General features: G+C 56.8%; 6 protein-coding genes across 6 annotated transcripts; 2 read left to right on the top strand and 4 right to left on the bottom strand.

Annotated features, from left to right (window-relative positions):
• Positions 1–624: 624 nt before the first annotated feature.
• BJ171DRAFT_498758 (uncharacterized protein) lies at positions 625–3,538 on the bottom strand. Its single transcript, XM_053110407.1, has 11 exons — positions 3,054–3,538; positions 2,919–2,925; positions 2,789–2,838; positions 2,497–2,675; positions 2,398–2,402; positions 2,242–2,265; positions 1,757–2,096; positions 1,573–1,655; positions 1,313–1,397; positions 1,042–1,167; positions 625–916 (listed from the first exon to the last, which is right to left on the bottom strand). The coding sequence occupies exons 1-11, from the start codon at positions 3,425–3,427 to the stop codon at positions 840–842; spliced, it is 1,350 nt and encodes a 449-aa protein (XP_052968196.1). The 5' UTR covers positions 3,428–3,538; the 3' UTR covers positions 625–839.
• A 575-nt stretch (positions 3,539–4,113) lies between these two features.
• BJ171DRAFT_41514 (uncharacterized protein) lies at positions 4,114–7,492 on the top strand. Its single transcript, XM_053107314.1, has 5 exons — positions 4,114–4,590; positions 4,816–4,948; positions 5,057–5,318; positions 5,415–5,960; positions 6,047–7,492. Exons 1-5 carry the CDS (start codon positions 4,224–4,226, stop codon positions 7,430–7,432), a joined length of 2,694 nt encoding a protein of 897 aa, XP_052968195.1. The 5' UTR covers positions 4,114–4,223; the 3' UTR covers positions 7,433–7,492.
• A 209-nt stretch (positions 7,493–7,701) lies between these two features.
• BJ171DRAFT_41446 (Alpha/Beta hydrolase protein) lies at positions 7,702–10,302 on the top strand. Its single transcript, XM_053107312.1, has 8 exons — positions 7,702–8,140; positions 8,397–8,467; positions 8,706–8,799; positions 8,897–9,111; positions 9,240–9,371; positions 9,535–9,594; positions 9,760–9,852; positions 9,937–10,302. Exons 1-8 carry the CDS (start codon positions 7,969–7,971, stop codon positions 10,105–10,107), a joined length of 1,008 nt encoding a protein of 335 aa, XP_052968194.1. The 5' UTR covers positions 7,702–7,968; the 3' UTR covers positions 10,108–10,302.
• Positions 10,303–10,496: 194 nt separating this feature from the next.
• Positions 10,497–11,753, bottom strand: BJ171DRAFT_580189 (uncharacterized protein; the record flags this gene model as incomplete). Its single annotated transcript, XM_053114021.1, has 2 exons — positions 10,497–11,116; positions 11,423–11,753. 2 exons carry the CDS (start codon positions 11,751–11,753, stop codon positions 10,497–10,499), a joined length of 951 nt encoding a protein of 316 aa, XP_052968193.1.
• A 1,386-nt stretch (positions 11,754–13,139) lies between these two features.
• BJ171DRAFT_41359 (uncharacterized protein) lies at positions 13,140–14,864 on the bottom strand. The gene has a single exon (XM_053107305.1). The coding sequence runs from the start codon at positions 14,773–14,775 to the stop codon at positions 13,213–13,215; it is 1,563 nt and encodes a 520-aa protein (XP_052968192.1). The 5' UTR covers positions 14,776–14,864; the 3' UTR covers positions 13,140–13,212.
• On the bottom strand, positions 14,860–20,596 carry BJ171DRAFT_612687 (P-loop containing nucleoside triphosphate hydrolase protein; the record flags this gene model as incomplete). The annotated part of the gene is made up of 23 exons (XM_053115294.1): positions 14,860–15,187; positions 15,383–15,541; positions 15,620–15,630; positions 15,775–15,823; positions 15,963–16,007; positions 16,095–16,210; positions 16,324–16,362; positions 16,488–16,523; positions 16,621–16,697; positions 16,802–16,915; positions 17,119–17,150; positions 17,419–17,544; positions 17,657–17,794; positions 17,902–18,031; positions 18,218–18,388; positions 18,617–18,643; positions 18,823–18,995; positions 19,198–19,369; positions 19,540–19,631; positions 19,814–20,032; positions 20,112–20,134; positions 20,308–20,414; positions 20,579–20,596. The coding sequence occupies 23 exons, from the start codon at positions 20,594–20,596 to the stop codon at positions 15,102–15,104; spliced, it is 2,160 nt and encodes a 719-aa protein (XP_052968191.1). The 3' UTR covers positions 14,860–15,101.
• Positions 20,597–20,634: the final 38 nt, after the last annotated feature.

The following is a 20,634-nucleotide window of genomic DNA, read 5'->3' as shown; positions in this document are numbered from 1 at the left end:
GGCGCACTGGGTCTAAATAATCACGTCGACCTCTTTACTCCTCTGGCCCTCGCCCCCCCTCCCTATGCCCTCAACTTTGTGTGGATACCCGTGCTAGCAAGTGCTGTGCACGCATGCCTAAACGCCGTAGCTGACACTTCCCCGCCCTGCCAGTGCTGTCTCGCTCGACTAGAACAGCAGCTGGCAGAATTGATCATCAAGACCAATCGCTTCTACCCACGAATCTGCATATTCAAAGTTGGCCTTGTTTGGCCATGATCCTGGGCTGCCAACCAAGCGGCAGAAAACGATCCCTCCACCTTGGTGAACCCTTCCCTCCCTTCCCTCCCTTGCTGATTACTCTGTCGAGATCCAGATCCAGATCCAGTCACCCTAAACGTGGATTACATCAACCACGCGAATGTCCGGCTGAAGTTGATGGATAATGCCATGTCATCGACAGTTCTACCGAAGTGGGGATGCCCAAGGACCACCGTGCCTTGATTAGAATCCGACTCATTCTTTGTGGATCCACGGAGGGAGGGTGGAGGAATTGCGGAGGCAAGCACTCACAGCCGGCGGCCTTGATTCTGACATTGGTCGAGACTCGTAGTTGCTACAATACATGTAATGTCTATCTGGAATGCTCAGAGCCTTGCCATTTCTGAATTCTGAGGGAGGATCAGACAAGAAGGCGACAGCCCTCTGATGCGGCGGCTGTTCAGGCGCTGCTATATTTTGCCATTGAACAGAACTGGCTCGAGCGACGATCAAGAACGGAGAGTCGTCGATGAGCACAAAGGGCAGGCCTCGGACATGGGAGCGACAGGCCTTCAATTGATCAAGTCCACAGGCGTTTCTCAGTCGCACTTGCGTCCCTGCAGCTTCGCCTCGAAAAATGCCATGATATCATCCTTGGTGATGACGTGATCGGTGCCTGAGAATACGAGTATATCGAGGGAGGTCGTACAATGAACATCATGAGGGCAACAAGAGACGGAGGGGAGGGGCTGTGTCTTTCCCAGTCCTGCTCGACAACGGAGTCGGCCGGGAGAATCGTACCAGCAAACTGCCGCAGATGGTTCATGATGCCTTCTTTGAGATCGACATAGGCGCGAGCGCCATCGATGGCCTGCACTCGGTCGATTCGGTTGAGTTGGCGCATGCCCATGTCCATCAAGGAGGAGCCTGAACTCGGCCGATCAGGGATGGAGTGCGTATTCGCCGTGTTATAGGGTATCTCGGTATGCACTCACGAGTGCCCGCGCCACTGATGCCCCAACTGATAATCCTGCCCCATGATGCGCCTGCTTCCCACAGTATCGATACCTACCAGCCTCTTCATCTTCGGGGGGCTCCCAAGACCGCTCGGTCGTGATGAGATGCATCGCGTTGAATTCTTCGTATCGGCGCCGGCACTGTATCGCGGCGGATTCAAAACCAATACGTCCGGTTGAGGATGGCAGTTGTGTTAAAAGTAGACGGGCCAATCGATTGACTGATCGATTGACCGAGCGACATGCTCCATCGGGCAGCATCGACAGCACGTATCCGACTCGTGTGCTTGGTGCCATCCGTGGCAGAGGCTCTCACCTCATCACACCGGCAGAGCTTATCTCGCCACCCTGCCACACAAAACAGATCGGTCTCGATCGGAGGCTCGAGTTTGGCTGATTCTGTGATCAATGTGGCAAAGAAAGAGATCCAGTCAGCAGCCCGCAATGTCTCTTGGCACAATGCATATCGGGATCGAGGGCGATATATACATCATGCTTACCGGGAACAGCGCAGCCCGAGCAAGATGTTGCCAGAGGATCCGAGGGTGCTGTTTCGGTCGCATTGGGCTCTATTGACGACGATCGCACTCTCTTGGCCACGCTGTCGTCGAGGTCCGATTCCGGCTTCCTCTTTTTATCGCCATCAACAGGGTCGTCAATATCGGGGGCTCCATGCAAAGTCTGCTTGACGGCCTCTTGAGTTGCACCTTGGGCGGACTGCAGATCGGATGCTTGCGGGGAAAACACATATGCATCCTTCGACTGGTACCACCGAAGGAAGGGCATCTTGGCGACACACGATCGGCAAATAAAGTCCTCAAAGCTGTCCTCGTCAGGAAGCTGGTGAAGACAAGGTGAATGATTGCACTTCAGCACTCCACGAACTCCCGGCTGTGCCATCTCATCGAGTACGAGATGCTTCAGGTCTTTATGAATCCGAAGCTAATGCGTGGTCCGTCTCGACGGCCGAACGAACTCGCCTTACCTCTCCTATGCAGCGATCGTGGAACTGGAGGCAGACGGAAGAGCAAACTACTGTTAGTCTTCAGAGTCTCATCGCCGTTGTACCAGCACCGTTTGCACCAACTTTGTCGGCCCTGCTAGAGTCTTTGCCATTTCCCCTCAAAAACGATCAGCTCACCCAATCTGAGCCGGTTGGGGGGGGGAAGTTCAGAAAAAACAAAGCGTTGGTGAGTCTGTCCTGAGCAGCGGCAAGCACGACGGGGCTCGGACGACATACCTTCGCACGCAATGCACTGGAGCATCACGCCGGCCTCCTTCTCAGGATCGTATTCGGACTTGCACCAGCAGAATATGCCCTTGTAATTGTCATTGTATTTGTTTTCGCTGTTGCTGGCGGAAGGGCTCTTTTCCATCAGCAGGCATTTGTTGCCGATCTTGGAGGTGCCGCAGTCACAGCTGGAGAGGCCAAGTCGAGATGGATGGGTCAGGCCCAGCAGCAAGTCGCTCCGCTTGTCCACAGCTACAAATACCAAGCAGTGTGTTGGTTGGAGACCATCCAGCAGACCTACCGAAAGTGACGGCGGTTGAAGAGCTCCACAACCTCATGGGTGGTATGGCACTGGGAAAGATCATGCACGCAGCGTCAGCCAGCACACCGATCACCCTACGGCTAGGAACTCGCAGAAGAGAGTTACTCACGGATATGCTGTTTAGAAGACGCAGAAAGCATGGACGATAATAAGGTCGGATGGTCAGCAGGCAGGCCTCATAGTAAAACAGCCAGTGGGTCGATTTGCCCAGCGATCGACTCGTCTGGGCACGAAGGATACCCACAAACAGCCGTAGCAAAAGCCGGCATCGACCAGAGCCCCGTCCTTCATGGAGCAGTCTTTACAGGCGTAGACGCTCTGAGAAACGTATCCCTCGCTGAAAGAGCAGTGATCAAATGCCTTGGGGAGAACTTCGGAAGCTTCCTGCTCGAGCCGCTCCTGTGCTTCGAGGAACTCTTGTGCGGTGAGGACGACGGTGTCCTCCCCAGCATCAGTTGGGTTATCAGGCAGCTGGTCGTCAGGATAGGTCATGTCGACGCTGCAGGAAGCTCGTTGGGAGATCGGAGGGTTGCGCTGGAGAAGCAGATGGCCCGGAGGGAGGCTGGAAAGCGAGGGTCGAGACCCAGGCGCCCTGGTCTTTGCCAAATCCGGCAACATGAAGATCTGTGTTTGACGAATGGGAAGCAAGCCCCGGTGACCAAGAGCTGCGGACTGCGAGCGAAAAGCGGTGGACTGTGGGCCGGGACATGGCTGGCGGTTGTGGACGACGGACGACGGACGACGGACGACGAACCATAACCGGCGTCCGATGGGTCGACAGCCGAGGGATTGTTGCGGATGTTGCGGATGTTGCAGATGGCAAGCGGCACGCGACAGATGGCCGCGCGAGTCTGCAGACCAAGAGCCACCGACATGCACTGCCGAGTGTTCTTGCTGGATGTGTTGCTGGATGTGTTGCTGGATGTGTTGCTGGATGGCTGGGCGGGTCCCGTCCAAGTGGGTTGGGGTATTTACAGCGAGCCGGGATAACTTGTGTGGGTAGTCTGTCTTGTGTGAATCAGACGGTTCCGAACTCCATGAAGTCTCCTCGCCGAGGTCTTGCAGCGATATTACTCTTTGCCCTGCGTCTTCCTCCCTCATACAAGGACACCCAGGGAAACGATTGGATCCATGGTATGATCCGACTACGTTGTATTTGTTCGAATGGGACGATGTCGCACCGCTCCTCAGCATGCCGGACCAGCGTATCGTTCTGTCGGCGACATATACCCGCTCGATCGTCTTGCAGACATCCAATCGGCAAACCGCATCGCTGCCGTGCGCCGTCTGAGCGTCCGGTCTGCTGCTCCGTCAAGCGTCGTCTGCTCGGTGCCGTCCGTCGCATCCCAGGGCCGGCACACGGTCCCTCGCTCTGGACCCCGGCTGAGTGCTTGCTCGGACGCTTTCCTCCGCCATGAGCCCCTCCGTGGATGAAATAGACCTTCGTCGGGCCTGTCGCCCTTCCTTGGTCGCTGCACCGCTCTTGTCCTGCTGCTGCTCGGCTCTCATTGATCACCATCACTGGCGCTTTTCTGATCAACGCCTCAATGCCCTCCGTCCGGTCCTTCAGCCCCGACTCCAGCCCGCCAGCGTCGGCCACCAGAACATCCCGTTCGATGTCCTTGCCTCATCTTTCGGGCGAAGCCCTGTCTGGCTTTCGCATGCTCCCGACCGAAGTCGTCGTGCTGATATTTTCGTACCTGCCCATTCGGAGCTTTGTCGTCGTCTCGACGGTGTGTCGTCGATGGCGGAGGATTGCAATCTCCCCCAATATGTACAAGGTAGTTTGCTCCCCCCCCCTCTCGCCAGTCGGCACTGTTCATTCCTGCACCGGCTGAGCGAGCTTGGTCGGTTTGTTTGCCATACCGATGCTTGATCCACACCTTGGTCGGCTGGTCGATTGCCCTCCGCATGTGCGTCCGTCGTCAGACAACTCTTGTGCCCGAGTCTGGTCCCTGTTGCCCTCCGGAGACTCGCCGCTCATTGCTCTGATTCGAATTCGATAGCACATATCCGTGGCAGCAACTCCCAAGCTCTGTCAAGCTGGGCTCCAATATCTACTTGCGGGCTATCCGTTCGCAGAGTCGCTCTATATCGAATGCGTCGGAAGCCGCAACGAGGACATGCGCCGACACGACCGTAAGTGTGCTAAGCGGCAATCACTGGGGTTTGTGCACCTCGGCCGAACCAACCGGACTTGCCGTCCCAGTAACCAAGCCACCGTTGCTCATTTTCTCGTGACACCAGTGGCTGCAAGCCAATTCCAGGGGCATCCGCGGCTGAAGCACATCTATGTCGAATCTGCAGCAATCACCAAGGGCGCCTCCATGTGTCCGATGCTGCAGAGCCTGTGCTGCTGGTACAATCCGGGCCCGGAAGACGACGACCACCTCATGGCCGTGATGAGGCAGTGCCTCGATCTGAGGTCGCTCAGAGTAAGCTCTCCGAAGAGCCAAGGGCTTGGCTCGACTCGGCTTGGCCGAGCTGCTGGCGGGAACTAGACCCAGTGGTGAGCCGTGAGAGCAATGGCCTGCCGTCTCGAGGCCTTGGCGGCGATCAGCACCGATGGCTCACGCTGTGTGCATGTCTCTTGCGTCTTTGACAGATCACCGTAGTCGATGTCGAGGGATTCACGCCCTGGACGGCCTGTGCCCCCAATCTGGCGTCCTTGAGCCTGCACTTTTGCACATCCAGTATGGTTGCTCTGCTGGTGCCGTGGTTTGCGGCCCATCCGCTTCTCACCCAACTCGAGCTGCATTTCAACGACAGCCTTGGCCAGGTCGCGGTCCCCCCGCATTTATTCGACTCTACAGCAGCTCTACGGCGCCTGGTGCTCTCGGGTGCATGTATGGGCTGGAAGGATGTCACGGCGCTGTCAAAATCGCTCCCGAAGCTCGAGCAGCTCACGCTCAAAACCTCGTCGGTTCAGCTGTCGAGTGCGTTCAAACACGAAGCCAATGGTCTGGTCGGCGGCCTGATCCTTGCCCTTCGAATACTGGCTCCCAGCACTGCCTTGGCCAGCATCGAGCTCGTGGATGTGAGCATTCAGCCAGTCGACGACTACATCCCCACTTGGTTGCACCTGCAGGATCAAGGAGACATCGAGTTCCCGGGCCTGACCAAGGTCAAGGTTGACGAAGGCGAACGACAGGTGGGCGTCGCATCAGATCCGCACAGCCAGCATCCAGCGCCCCAACTGAGCTTGCCTTACCAATGCCCTCCACGATTATCACGCAGATATTGGAGCAGGAGGACTTTTCGTTCCTCAGCACCCGGCTGCCGAGCCTGCAGACGCTGTCGCTGGCGCTGTCTCACCTCCGCCTCCCTGGATCAATATTCTCGTCGGACGTCCTCTTGGATATGATCGAGAATCTTTCCAAATATGCCGACCTTATCAGTCTAACTCTCCAGAACTTTGCAACAACCGGACTCAAATGCCGCCCACAATTGGAGAGCCCGACTGCCGGTCGCACACAATCACTCTGCGGCCGGATGAAAGAGCTGCGACTCAATTTGTTCCCGTCGATTCCAGCCAGCTTGCTTCGCCTGTTGCTCTTTGGCGACAAGTGGTCGTCGCTGACTTCGCTCATCTTGCTGGGAACCGACTGGGACAACAATGCCGACGAGCTGCCGCCGGTCGAGTTCCCGCACCTCAAGTCTCTGCAGCTCCTGGAGAAGCCTCTACATGGTCACTGCCTTCTGCGGCACATTGCCAAGAGCGCTCGTAATCTTAGAGTCCTCTCGGTGCTGACGCCTGGGCTGTTTCCGACACAAACAATGGCCGCTCTGGCATCCGATACCCCAAACATCACATACTTTACCCTGGACCAGGGCATCCTGGAGGTCGACGCCTTTGAGATGCTGTCCCGCCAGTGGAAGGGCCTCAAGCATGTGCATATAGAAGGCGCTGGTCTCGAGATCCTCGGCAAGAAGCCCTGGCTGCAGGGATTACTTCCTTTCCTGGAGACCCATCGCTTTCTGATGAGCCTTGTTGTGACCGCTGATCTCTACCCGGTGTGTGCCGAGCGCCTGATAGCGCTGGCACAGCTCGAAGCTTCAAGGCAAACGATCTTGGAGCGCACAGGCCGACTTGGCGAGACTGGGCAAGAAATCGCCCCCATCTACAAGGATGGCAGAGTCCAGGTGTGCCCGAGATCGCCAAACCAGAAACAGCGGCGGGACCGCTGTGTCCCCGATGGCGACGACTCGGATAGCTCGATGCTGGACGAAGTGGGCTTTGAAGACTGCTCGATGGCAGTGGACCACAACCCCGGAATCGGGTCCGACAGTCCGGTCGTTGACGTCGAGATGCATGACTCTGCCACGACCGACCAGCGGCAGCATCCCTCACCCAGCAAAGATGGATCTTTGAACGAAGGACAGCGAGATAATGCCGATCCCATGGCCATGGTCTCACGCGACGGCCGGCTGGGCAGCGCCGCTGGCCGAGCAGACCGGGAAGCGACCGAGCCTGAGGAACCGGAGGAGACGGCTCGTCGGCTGCGAAGCTATCTCCGAACAAGGTTCCCCTGGATCGAGTGCCTCGACGTGCGAAAGCGTCGACCCACACAGTCGCAGATATACGGACTGCCGGCATTCGAGTCTGGGCTGGTTCGACGGTGAAGTCTGCAGTGACCATCAACCCGGGGTGCGTCCTTTGCTCAACAATGATAGTCAATGGAGGAGTGCACTCCAGATAGCAGTTTTGAAATGCAGAGTTTGTGCAGCCGATATGTCTTCAGCTCATGAATGCCACCACAGGTGCAAAACAAACAGGGCAGTGCCAGTTTGGTGGGCCACTGACGATCCCAGCACTTGCCACCACACACCTGATGTCCGACGACCTGTTGACAGCATGATCCCACCCGTGCGATGGCTTCCCTGGTTGGCCACCAAGGCTTTCCAGCGGGTCTGAGGATGCACACTCTTGAATCCACCCAGTGCCGTTGGCATGTGCATACCGATTTCCCAAGGCCCTTTGTCGTGGCCGTGCCAGCCCAGAATTGCTCCCCCAGGCCCTTGTTGGCAGGCACGAGGCGGGACGGCTCCTCGACAGACAGCGACGACGAAAGTGCTTGCGCTCAAATCGCCCTGCTGCTCGACACCGACCCTCCCATCGCCTTCGGCCTCGAGCTGCACTCTCCGACAAACCCCGCACCATGGACTGGTCGTCCAGCTACGTTCGCATCGGAGCTGTCTCTCTGCTTTCCGTTGGCTCAGTCTGGGCCTACCGACAGTTCTTTGCCGTCCAGGGCAGGAACCGCGGGTGCTTCCGAACGCTCAAAGCCCAGCCCAATCGCTCGCTGGCGTACCGAGAAGACGTCATGGAAGGTACAGCTCCTGCAGCAACAGCGACCGATCCGAACCATCCAAACCATCCAAGGAGCGGCAACAGCGAGCTAACCAATTCCCCATGCGCTAATGCCTCTCTCCCTCGGACTTCAAAATTCCTTCCTCGCCACCTTTCCCTGTTGCCGAATGCCGAAATGCTGCAATGCCGAAATGCTGCAATGCCGAAATGCTGCAACGCTGCAATGCCACGACCATCCTCCGAATTGCGCTGCTCGCATCCACTCTCGGTGTCCAGGCTCGGCCTATGCTAGTCTTAGCACAGGTGAAACCCATTACTATCTGCTGGGCCCCCAAAACGGCGAGAAGGTATGGCGATGAAATGAAATGAAGATCGTTTGTTCGCCAGGATGCTGCTGCATCATGCCTCGGCGGACTGGAGAGGGCGCTGTTCATAAGCACCAAGTCCCCTGTGCTTGGGACTCGGTCGCAGCTGCCTTTCTTATCCAATGTGGCCGGTGCATAGACTCCGTGGCTGGTCTCTGCGTCGTTCGCTTGGAGCGACACCGACCTTCGTGGCTGACCACAATGCCCCTCCGCCTCCCAGCTTGTCTTCTTCCAAGGCATGTCCAGCGTCAACGCCCTTCTGCTCCCCGTTCTTCGTCAGCTGGTCGACAACGGATACAGAGTCCTCATCTATGGTGTGTATGCCGACGGCAGTGCGATCGACAATGTCGCTATTCGCAGAATCGGGTCTGACCCTACCTGTTCCCCCGACATATCACGGCCGTATTCAAGACTACTACGGCAGGGGATACTCGGATGCCCCTCGAGTGCCCTACAATGAGAGCCTCTACGTCACCCAGGGCCGTGAGCTTGTCGAGCACATCGGCTGGTCCAAGTTTCAAGTCCTAGGCTTCAGCCTGGGCGGCGCCATCGCTACCTCGTTCGCATCCCAGTATCCCGAGAAGGTGACGAGGCTGGCGCTTGCCGCCCCAGCGGGCTTAATGGAGGTTTGTACCAGCAGTCCAGACGATACATTCAGCTGGATACACGAGCAAACAGAAAGACAGTGTTCGCAGGCGCTCGATGCCCTGACCTACGGATGTCCTACTTGCTTTTCGCAATCTCGCCGCTGCAGAGTCTCGCCCTTCCTGCCAAGATTGCCCGACTTCCTGTCATTGGTGACTTGTTCGCCCAGTCGGTCGCGCCGTTTATTCTGTTTTACATGATGTATCGCGGCTCCCTCCACCTCCATAAGGCTCCCGAGCTGGTAACGTATCGTTTCAGCACCCCACGCCGACCGATTGTCAAGTCGCCGGGGTCTGCTGTGTCCGTAGAATCCGGTGTGCGCCGGGCCGAAACCATTAGAGTATCCCGCCGGCTGTGCTGCTAACAGCTCCACATTCGTCCTGGCCGATGTATCTCACTTGCAGGAGCTTTGGCGATCAGTGTCGTTCGACCAAGTGTTCAAGCACCCTGGATTCATGGCGGCGGTAAGGGAGATTGCCCTGATCGTAGGATCCGGAATAGCCGTTGGCGTCGCCGCTATTCTTGAGGGCAAATGTCGCTCTGTATCTCACATCGGCGGCTGACTCTGCCTCAATCGACATTTCGTCAACTTGACGACCCACCATTCGCCGATGCCTGCACACCCACAGTACCACAGCACGCTTGTCCACTTTCCATTCACAGGACTTGCTGCTCGCTATGAAAAGCTTGGCGCACTCGGCTTGCCTGTCCTCCTCCTCTGGGTAAGCGACTCCTCCACAAGCAAGCAAGTGAGGAACGTGGATCTGAGTTGGAACTCCAGCTGACACTGCCTGCTTTATCATCAGGGTACCAACGACCGGGTCGTACCCTATAGACTCCACCAGAGAGTGATGCAGCTGGTGCCCCAGGCCACCTTTGTATCGATTCCCAACACAGCCCACGAACTGTTCTATGAAAGCCTTGACCAGGTAGCCAGACCTCTTCTCGAATATCTGCAAGCAAGCCGCAGCCAATAGCCCCCAGCCGAGCTTCAGACCACCCCACGAACATCATCGCCGCACAAGCAGACACACAGGCCTCATGAAACATTGTATAGAATGCCGAGACTGGGGGACGGAGAGGCGTCTTCCTGTTCCCAAAAGAGCCGGAGTCGAAGGCAAAAGCAAGGTGTCCCGTTTCATTTTGTGATGCAATAAATAAACAAAAATGGAGTCAGAGACTGACTATCGGAGTAGACACACCAGAAGACTGGGAGGTGGTGGTGGTAGTAGGGCTAGTGGCGTGCGAAAAAAATGCAATCGGAGACGCCGTCGACGGCTCGCCACTGTTTTGTGGGCACGATGAGCGCATATAGGTGTACGGGTACTTGGATACATGGTTTGCGATCGCTTCCGGAAAAAGTCGGTCAAAGGGTATGTGCGTCGGAAGCAACACCGTTGGCATCACACGGATCGCAATCGTGATCGTGGCGGGAATCCATGCGGACCATGCGGACCCATTCGCCATCATCTTGTTCGTCACTCGATGCGGGGCCAGCCGGGTTCCTTCGGAAGGGTTGGCTGGACCTGGGCCTGCGAGACCATCCCTTGACCTGGTCGCCAAAACTGGCAAGGGTTCTCTCGATCCGGAGTGTGTCCATAAACTTGAGCAGCGGAGGAGCGGGCTCAGGTTCCTGGTTGGCGGCAACACCGTCGCCGTCGGGCCGGCCGTCGCAACGGGTGTGGGTTTGGGTGTGGGTGTGGGTTGGGATGCTCTCGCGGGAGACCTTTGCAGACCCGCCGGCATTGTCTCGAGCGCCACCGTCGTCGTCATCGTCGTCATCGGCAAAGGAGGACGAAGATGCCCGAGACCCAAAGTCACTGCTCTGCTTCGATGGTAAGGAACGGCTGCGGATGCTGTGGCTCAATCTCGGAAACTCGAATGCGGGCTCGGTTACAGCCGGCACCGGGATATACGGGATCCGCAGGGTTGGGCGCAGATGGATGCTGTCGTTGGTCCAGAGCTGGTTCAGACGCTTAACAGACTCTATCTGGATGGGGTTGGTGGGGAAGGAAAGTAGCGGGAGTGTCAGCCGTGGTCAAGCAGCACTCGGAGGTCAGAGCGACAGGATCCCGGGTGCTGGCGAACGTAAATGTTCCCGAAGAAAGTCAGGGTGTCGGGGGGCTCCTCTGCTGTTCTGCTGCCCTGCTGTTCTGCTGCCCTGCTGCTCTGCTGCTCTGCTGCTCTGCTGCTCTGCTGCTCTGCTGCTCTGCTGCTCTGCTGCTCTGCTGCTCTGCTGCCCCGCTTCTGTGTCCCTGATCTCGTTGTCGAGCAGCAACGTGGGCCAAACACCTGCCTGGACATGGTATGCAATGCAGATGCCTTCGAGTGTGTCGCCAGCCTGGACTTGGTGGAGCAGGAAGGACCCAGACTCGACGGCCGTCGAGCCGGGCGAGCTCGATGCAGTTGCAACGTTGGACGGGGAGACGCTCAGGGCAGCTGTATGCGAGGCCGACAGGCTCTGCTGTCTGGTGGACATGCCCTGCGGCCTTGAAAACGACCTCGGCCCCAGGCACGGCTTGGCCAGCAAGAACGAATCCCACATGAATTCGGCAGGAGGCTTAGAGTCAATGTAGACCGAAGCGTCAATGTGAGAGAGCGGGTGCGGATCGGTGATGGTCATTGTGGAGTGGGCGCTGGGGCTGGCGCCATGCAATGCTGGGGACGAGCGGTGGGGAGCCGAAAGAGGCGGAGGCACTTGGGTTGAGGATGCGGCCGCTTGGGAGGAGGATGATGCCAAGACGAGCCCGGATGACGATCCAGTGCGAGAGGGGTGCTGTTGGAGGTGTCGCAGTGCGGCACTGGGGATTGCGACGGCGGGTGCAATCGGACGGCTCCGTCGATTCACTGCGAGCAGATGGACATTCGGGCAAGAAGCCAGCGAGAGGACGAAGGCGACGAAGGCGACGAAAGGGACGAGTTGGCAAAGAGGACGATCCGTGTGGGGGTTGGAGCGATGCCCTTTGTTGTGGCTGCTTGGGCATGATACGACAACAGCGAAGCCGGCAAACGCCAATGATCCGACATACATATGTTACGCTCATTTTGAAACGGGGCACCTTCACGCACAAATAACTTGCGTGGGTTGTGGAGGTAGTGTGGGTTGCGTGGGTTAGTGCGGGTTGTAAATCAGATATATAATCTGGTCAAGCGATATTGCTCTTTGCCTTTCGCCTTCCTCCTCACCCAGGGGAAATGACTACGGCGTTTCCAAAATGAAATGGGACACCCCGTTTTGAGCTATGACTGTGCTTTTTCTGGAACCTGAATACACCCATCCACTCATCGCATTCATGGCCAAGCACAGCACCATCTTTATATCGAGAAACCACACTTTGTCCGGAGCTGTGCAAGCTGCCATACGTTGTGGGATCGAGACATCAATGCCTCAAGGAACATGGTCTCGGTATGCCAGTCGATCATCGCCACAGGAGATCGGCCGGGTGTATTCAAGACTGTGCTTCCCAAACCAACCAAAAACAAAGGGATTGCCAACCAGGACGGGAAACAATCTCACGGCCTGCCCGCTGGGCCTACAAGTCAGTCAGCGGGCTTCAGATATCTGAAGCCAGGAAGTGACTGTTCCGTTTCTTTCTGGATGGACTGTAGATCGACTTGGTCGGGTGTGATATGATCCGACTACGCCGTGTTGTCCGAATGAGACGATGTGTCCCATATTTCTTCAACACGCTGTACACCGTCCATATGCAATGGAATCGATCACCTCGGCAGCCTCCGAGTGAAGATCGCTGGTCGCTCTCCAGTCTCCACAATCGGCCTGCACACAGTGATCATGTTGCGTGTCGCATTGACGCTACGATTCCACACTAAACGGCAGTCGGAACTGCAGCATTGCATCGCAGAAATGGATGGGTGTGTATTCAGGACCCACAAGCAAGCGACAGCCCTGGCTCAAAATGAGATGATGTGGGATTGATCTGGACCTGCACTTTGCAGACGGTACTCTGAACCAGGCCAGCGGGGTTCCATTGTCGCTCTCTCGCCAACACCTCGTCTTCACATACGTCTGCGTGGAGGTGCTCGGGGCATCCGCAGAGGCGCTTGCGGCATTGTGCCCGGCTCTATCGCCTCTTCTTCGCCTTGAGCAACCTGCCAAACTCTGGTCCTTCCGTTGAGCTCGATCGCATGCCGTGGCTCTGGAGATACCCCGACGGCGAGCTCACGGCGTCGTAGCTGCCCGAGTGCATGATACGGTCGGTCGACAGATGAGCCCTGTCCGGGCGGCCCGGTGTGTCGGGCGACCTTTGGAATCCAAGGCGCAACATAGAATCGGCCGACAAATTCGCAAATCCGACCGGCATGTTGTCTTGGCTGATGGTGGCCCGGAAGGCCCTTGCGTCCTCGCGCACAGACCCCGGGGGTTTGGAATCCATGCCACGCAGCGGCGCTTTGCTTGCCGAGGCCTTTTGGACAATCGAAGTCCGATGGCTCTGGTTGAAAGCGTCGTAGCGAATCGGGCGGGCTCCCAAGTCCGAACCCGAAGCCGAGGAATCGGGTCGGAAATGGTCGCTCGCATCGATTCGGGAGTGATACGAGCTGCCAGTGGCTCGGGAGAAGATGGATGCCTTGCGGGAATAGTTAGAGTCGCCCGAGATCTTGGTGCCTGGATCGATGCTGGCTCGTCTTGACCAGCCCAGGATCCGGCTGATCGATGGATACGATGCCTCTGTTCGCGGCTCCAGAGACTCGCGGCGGGTTGGGACGCCAAAGATGGACAGACTCCGGTTGCTGAAGACATTGAAGTTGCTGAGGAAGCCCGAGCCGGATGCACTATCGCTGCCCTGTGGGCGGTCGTCGGGCCGCCGTCCTTTGGGCGAGTCCTGCGTCCGTGTGCTGTAGTTGCTCAAGACCTTGATGATACTGTCATCCATGAGGCCGACCGGGTACAGATTCCCCAGCTCGGGCGAAAACTCCTCGATGGGCTTGGTGGTGATACGCTCGAATGCATCGACAATCTGTCGCCGGGTCTGGCTGTCGATCGACTGGACGCTGGCGCTGCTGATGCTGTCGTCATCGGCTACGATGGCCATCGAATTGAAGCTTCCGCCCCCAGACTCCAGCTTGGGAATGCTCAATAGTCCCTCGGCCATTTTCGAGTTACTGCTGGACTCGGAGCTCGAGTCGCCCTTGTCCTCGACCAAAATCATGCACGAGGTCCTGAGAATCCTCAGGTTCTCAAACATCTTCTGTAGATCCTTGGAGGATTGCTCAAGGTTGGCATAGAGCTGGTTGATGGTCCCTGTGAGCTGTTTCAGCTGTGCGATCAGCGCTTCGTCCTGCTCGTCGCCAGTGCTAGATTGATACTGAGAGACCACAGAGCTCCTTCGTCGTGCACGGCTGCTCGATGCCCTCCTTGCGGCCAAGGCGGCCCCCATTGCTACGGCGCCAGACATATTGAACCAGATGGTTGTCGTATAAGGCCAGGGTCGTCGAGGAGGCCGCAGTGGGTCACGTCCGTTAATTTGGACCAAAGGTATCTTTGGGATTGTGGAGTGGTGTGAGCGAAAGCTAGACCGACGACACCCACATCCGCATCCGCATCCGTATCCGCACCCGACAAAGATGCCAGTGCAATTCCGTTGTTGTGCAGGCATATTACTCCTCCCGCAGCGCAGATGCGACATATCGCCGGCAACATATGAATGGGAGCCGAGTGTCGACCGTCTGATTGCGTGGCGCCCAAATCGGCCGTGTGAACATCAGGGAGACGAAATTTGCATCCAATCGCACGGAGCCCAAACAGGTCGATTGCATAGCTCATTTTGCCCAGACGCTAACCGTCGCGTCGGCATCTATTGACGGCATGGGAATAAAAGTATGGAGTGGTGTCGCCATGCGTATGCGCAGACTTGGAAGTGACACCCAATTCCACGGCCGGCAGTGGCAAAGCCGGCATGGAGAAGGCAGATGGCGGGCTGGGCGAGCACCCTTGGCTTTCGCATGGCTCCGTTCATCCGAGGAGGCCGCCGTGCTCAAAGGTCATGCTGTGGAGTCGGTAGTATGCCCCTCGCTTCTTCATAAGCTCCTTGTGTGTGCCTGCGATAATGTCGATCGGACACTGCCGTTAGAGCCGCAAGCAGAACCCAAATCGTGTCGGGCTTTCGATCGAGCATGGATATCGCCGGGCGCCTATATGACGAGCCGCGGCCTCAACCGCTCTGCAGTCTCTCCGTCATGACCGCTCAGCGAGCATCACAGCCTGCTGCGTGTGTTCAGTTCTTCGGTACCCACCGATTTCAAGGACGTTGCCCGTGTCGCGGGAAGCGTTGTTGTTGAGCACCACAATGAGGTCGGCGGTCTCGATGGTGCTCAGGCGGTGTGCAATGATGACGACCGTGCGATCTTTCATCAGCCGGTCAAGCGCCTCCTGAACCACACGCTCGGATTGAGCTTTAATAGGTCGCGTAACCTCGTTAGTAGCCGATCAGCATACCTCAGCATGGGCTCAAGAAAGGCAAAGGCACTTACTATCAAGGGCACTGGACAGTCATGACGATGATTATTGACGAGCATTTGAGCGCATCGTTAGTTCGCGCTTGAAGGTGCTTTCCACGAATGACTGCATTGCCGATGACCCGCACACGCCAGAGCGCGCCGGCAATGCCAGACGCTGTGGAGCCTACCTCGTGGCCTCGTCGAGAATCAACAGGCGTGGGTCCTTGAGCAATGCACCTGTGTCGTGAATTGCACACATGGAATCAGGACATCAGCTTTGGCTCGGCCCCTCCCGCGCGCTGTAGCAGCCATCATGGATATGATTCGAAGGCTCTGCCAAGTGTTGAATTGCATCACAATGGCCTCATCGACTCACGAGCGATCGCAATGCGCTGCTTCTGTCCGCCAGAGAGGGTCACACCTGCAGTCCATGAGATAATCGAGTGTCAGCCAAGCCCTTCTGGTAACGATGGCAGCATCAGAAGCCTGAGCGGTTCTCGTAGCTTACCGCGCTCGCCCACAACGGTGCCATAGCCGTCTGGGAAGCTCTCGATGAAGGTGGCCGCGTTGGCCTGTCGGGCTGCTGCCTCAACTTCCTCGCGGGTGGCACCGGGTCGCCCGTATCTGGGGTATATCGTCATCGTCAGGCCCCGCCAAGCACTCCCGAGTCTCACCAAACAGCCCGAACAACGTGTACATGTTCGAGCAACCTGTTGACAGTGGCCTGGATGACCCACCTGATGTTTTCGTAAATGGTGCTGGCAAAGAGTATGGGCCTGGGCGAGGTCGCAACAAGCGGATAGAGGTTAGAGGAGTAGATCAACACACACAGCGTCGATTGTCAAGCGTTGTTGGCGATACAACATGGGCGATTGCTTCGGTGAGCTGAGAGCAAACTTACTCCTGACTGATGTATCCGATGTTGTTTCTCAACCAACTGGACGCGATAGGAGTGTCAAATACATCCTTGTGAGAATGACACACCAAGCCAATATGAGCATCCCAAGCGATCGTATTCCGAGCCATCGACTGACCTGGGATCCAGCTTGCGGATGTCGACGCCATCGATCAAGATAGAACCGGCGTCTGCTTCGTAAAATCGCTCGATCAGCTGCAAAGCGCAGATACGATGGATTAAACTCCGTGGGAATGGCGCTTCCGTTGCAGGTAATGAGGCTGTCATTCAGATTCGATCGAGGGATCGCACGCACTGACCTGTCCAATGGTGCTCTTGCCGCTGCCGCTTTGGCCGCATAGAGCAACGATCTTGCCAACGGGGACCTTCAAGCTAAAGTTGTGAAGCACAGGATGCTGGGGGCGAGTGGGATACTGGATCCAGCGAGAGCGGCGTGTCAGAGAGGAGGAGGCACCATGCAGTGGCGAACGAACGAACGAACGAACGAACGAACGAACGAACGAACGAACGAACGAACGAACGAACGAACGAACGAACGAACGAACGAACGAACGAACGAACGAACGAACGAACGAACGAACGAACGCAGAAGCCAGGCTGTAGCATGCGTCCATACCCGGAATTCGACATTGACAAACTCGATTTCTCCTGGTGATCACATGGCAGCAGTCAGTGGATCAAATGCGATCACGGCGAGGATGTCGCAGGCCGGGATGCGATGCCGAAGGAGCGCAGTGGTAAGTCGTATGTGGGGGAGGGCTTCGACTCCATGGATCAGCTTGGAGGCGAGCAAATGGGTCCGATGCACCACTCTGACAAGGCCAAGTGGGTGGAAAGAATAGGTCATAGACCTGTGATTCGAATGCCCATCGCACCCATCTACACGAGCCGATGTTTCGCGGCAAATTCAACTGACCTTTGAAGCTTTCGAGCTGAAGCCCGCCTCTGGTAGGGATTTGTGGGGCGGTGTAAATGTACTCAAAGATGCGATTGGCCGAGCCGAGGGCTTTAACGACTTGACCGAACAGGACACCGATTTGTGCTGAGTAGCAGGAGTTGTCGGGACACAAACGAGTGAGCGTCCCATCCTGTGTGTAGCACGATAAGCCTGATCGAATACAAAGCGATCGTGGTTCGACGGAACGGCGACTTACAGAGCGAGCGCTGAGCATTTTGGGTGGCAACCATAAAGGTCATCAGCTGCCCTCCGGTCATTTCGCCTTTGGCCACCAAGCTTCCTCCAAAGTAGAGGATCATCAGGATCATGGCGCCAATCGAAGAATTGAGCAGCCCTATAGCAAACGTAACGAGCAGGACGCTGCTCAGTTGAGGTTTGTGTATGATTCTGTGAAGGACGGGGCCGCAGAGCACAGGCATAGCCGCAGATCTAACGACAAACCTTGGAACAAGCCAATATGGAACCCGAGTTTCAACGAGGTCCGGGAACTCTTTGATATAGCGCTGGTGTAATTTTCGAGCTCCCGGTCTTCGGACGCGAACGCCTTGACCGTCTTGATATTGGAGATGGCCTAATCACGAGGGGGAGGGGGCAAATCGCAGCCCGAGAGCTTCAGGAAGTTGGTTCGTGGCAGTGCTGGTAATTTGGCACCCGGTACGACTTTGCCGAAGCTGGCAGTGCGTGTGTCAGCCCGAAGACACGCAGTTGGTGCAGCTCGTGCACCTCAAGCTCGGCCGGATCGATTGCGTTTGCGCACCTCTCCAGCGACACCCGTGGACTCGCTGTCACCCAGCTTGGCGCGGCGGGAGAGCTTGCGCAGATAGGAGCCATAAAAGTTCAGGGTAAAGTACAGGATCGGCAGGGTACTCAGGAGGGTAAGGGTCAGGTTGGGCGAAAGCGAGACCAGTTGGACACCGGCACCAACAATCTGGGCGGTACATTTCAAGCCCTGCCAGACGAGAGAACCCCGATACGTTGGATTCGTTGGATTGGGCGAGTTCATTGGATCCGAAATAGAATAGATCCGGTCAGCGCCGAGATTGACAATCGCCCCCTCTCATCATACGAGTGTGTGACGAGGGTGAACTCTGGCAGTGCTGGAATCGAAATCAGCTCCACTAACGCATCGCCCTATGCATTGCTGCCGTGAGCCTACCTGTGTAATCACAATCTTGAAGGTACTCTACAGCCATGTCAAGATCCAGAGGGAATTGTCAGAATTTCAACGGGCCCGAACAACCGCTCATCCGTACCCTTACAATCGATGCAGCCGCAATATGAACGAGAGGGAGCGGCTCCGGTCTCGATGCCAAGGTGACGGCGGTGTCAAATGAAGCAACTATCAGGCTATGCAGGCAATACCTTAAAGTCGGCTACATCCTCGGTGAGACGACTCAGAACTTCGCCCTGCATATGCCCGTCAAAAAACGCCATGTCCTGGTAAAGCAAGACCCCAAAGAGTTCACGACGCAAGCTGCGAGCGAGATTCTCGCCAAGCTTGGTGACTAGGGTGATGTCGACAAATGTAAGGAGCCCTGGGGGGAGAAAGAGACCGGGACACATCGAACTTTGCGGTTAGAGAGTGTTACGCACTCACTCGTTCATAAGCAGCGCCACGGGTATGGGTTGGATTACAGCCTGCTTCCAGTATTATTTGGAAGGCTACCCCTTCTATTCTATACAAATCTAGTCCCGGCTGCAGAACAGACCCTTCCCAGGTAACCGGAAGGTACTTACCATTGCCGACGTACAGTCCAAGCAGCTTCAGTGCAGGGACGTTCAGGACCTGCAGGGCATTGCCCGTTGCCCCTCCGCTGGCGATCAAGCCCTGAACAACAGTAACAAGCTCGCCAACAACGACAGGGATGTAGAGGTTGACCATGGCCGTGGCGCCCGTGACGACAACAATCTTAACGGCGATAGCAGGAGCCGAGGATCAGAGATTGACGGCCAACGTGACGAATTCCAATCCAAGCAGCATGTCAACCTCAGCCCCAAAAGCCAAACTGTAGCCACTGGAGGTGGAAAACCCTGGCACAGGCAAAGTGCGTCTCAAATGATGCAGGGATGCTGCCGTACCGACGTGAGCAACAGCCAGTCTGGCTTGAGATGCTTCCAGATCTCAGAAAGCAATTGCAGGGTAGTCAGCTCCTTGGCGGATTTCTTGGAGACTGCAGTAGATTCAGAGATGGGTTCGCATCAAGGGATAAGGGCAATGCCGGGCGAACGAGCGATACGCATTCAGATGGGGCTATTCCGGAGGACTGAGTCGCAGCACGAGGAGCCGAAGCGCGATTCATGTTGGTGGGAGTGGATGAGGGCTCGCCTTGGAATGGAGGGCATCTCTACCAACCTTGTTCGTGAGCCTTAGCCTCAATAAACTTGGTCTGGGCAAGGCTGGCATCGCAAAAGAGACCTCGGATGGCCTGAGACTGCCCGGCCTGATACTGCTTGTGCCATTGCGATGCCTTCAGTCCGAGGATACATCCGCTTGGAAGGAGGATGGCAAAGCCTTGGAAGAACTCGGATGAGGTGAAAGTGCGCTGTCCGGTGCCACCATGAGATTTGTAGCCTGCATGGTAAGCGATATAGTCAGCACATTGCCGCAATCCTCTCGGCGATGCTGGAGCGTCAAAGGCGCAAGCACTCACCATTGCCGTTTGACCTTGACGAGCTAGGTGGCATGGCATGGTGCGGCATTACGTGGCATGAGCGGCGCACACGTATCAACAGGATTCCAGCGAGTGTCAGACCCGGGTCGGAGGATTGTACGCTGCTATGCTGGGCCGAACGGAAGGCATTTTACAGCCAGAGCCCTCTCGCAGCCGGCACAATATCACGCGATACCTGAAAAGCGATCGGGATGCCAGGCCCTGTCCTCGAAATCCCGAGAATCGGAACCCCGTGTGGCTCGCCGACGAAAAAGCGCCGGCAGCTTTGGAGATCCTCAAGTGCTAGCTCCGCGAGAAGCCGAGGCGCATATGTATGTCAGCGAAGGAAATCAGCTGTTTTTTAGAGCAGAGCGCATTGTTCCCGGGTGGTCAAGTCGAGGGCGTGTCGAGCTGGCCTGCTCCGCCAGATGTGGGGGCACCGGCCGCTTGATGCATTGGCGACTTACCAAGCGAATCTGGAGCATCGTTGAGAAGCTGGATGAGATCGGGATAGAGCAAGCGA

Source organism: Polychytrium aggregatum (assembly GCF_025602895.1).
Source record: "Polychytrium aggregatum strain JEL109 chromosome Unknown BJ171scaffold_12, whole genome shotgun sequence".
NCBI classification, from domain to species: domain Eukaryota; kingdom Fungi; phylum Chytridiomycota; class Chytridiomycetes; order Polychytriales; genus Polychytrium; species Polychytrium aggregatum.
Note: the sequence above shows the minus strand (reverse complement) of the source record. Positions and strands in the feature narration are given on the sequence as shown.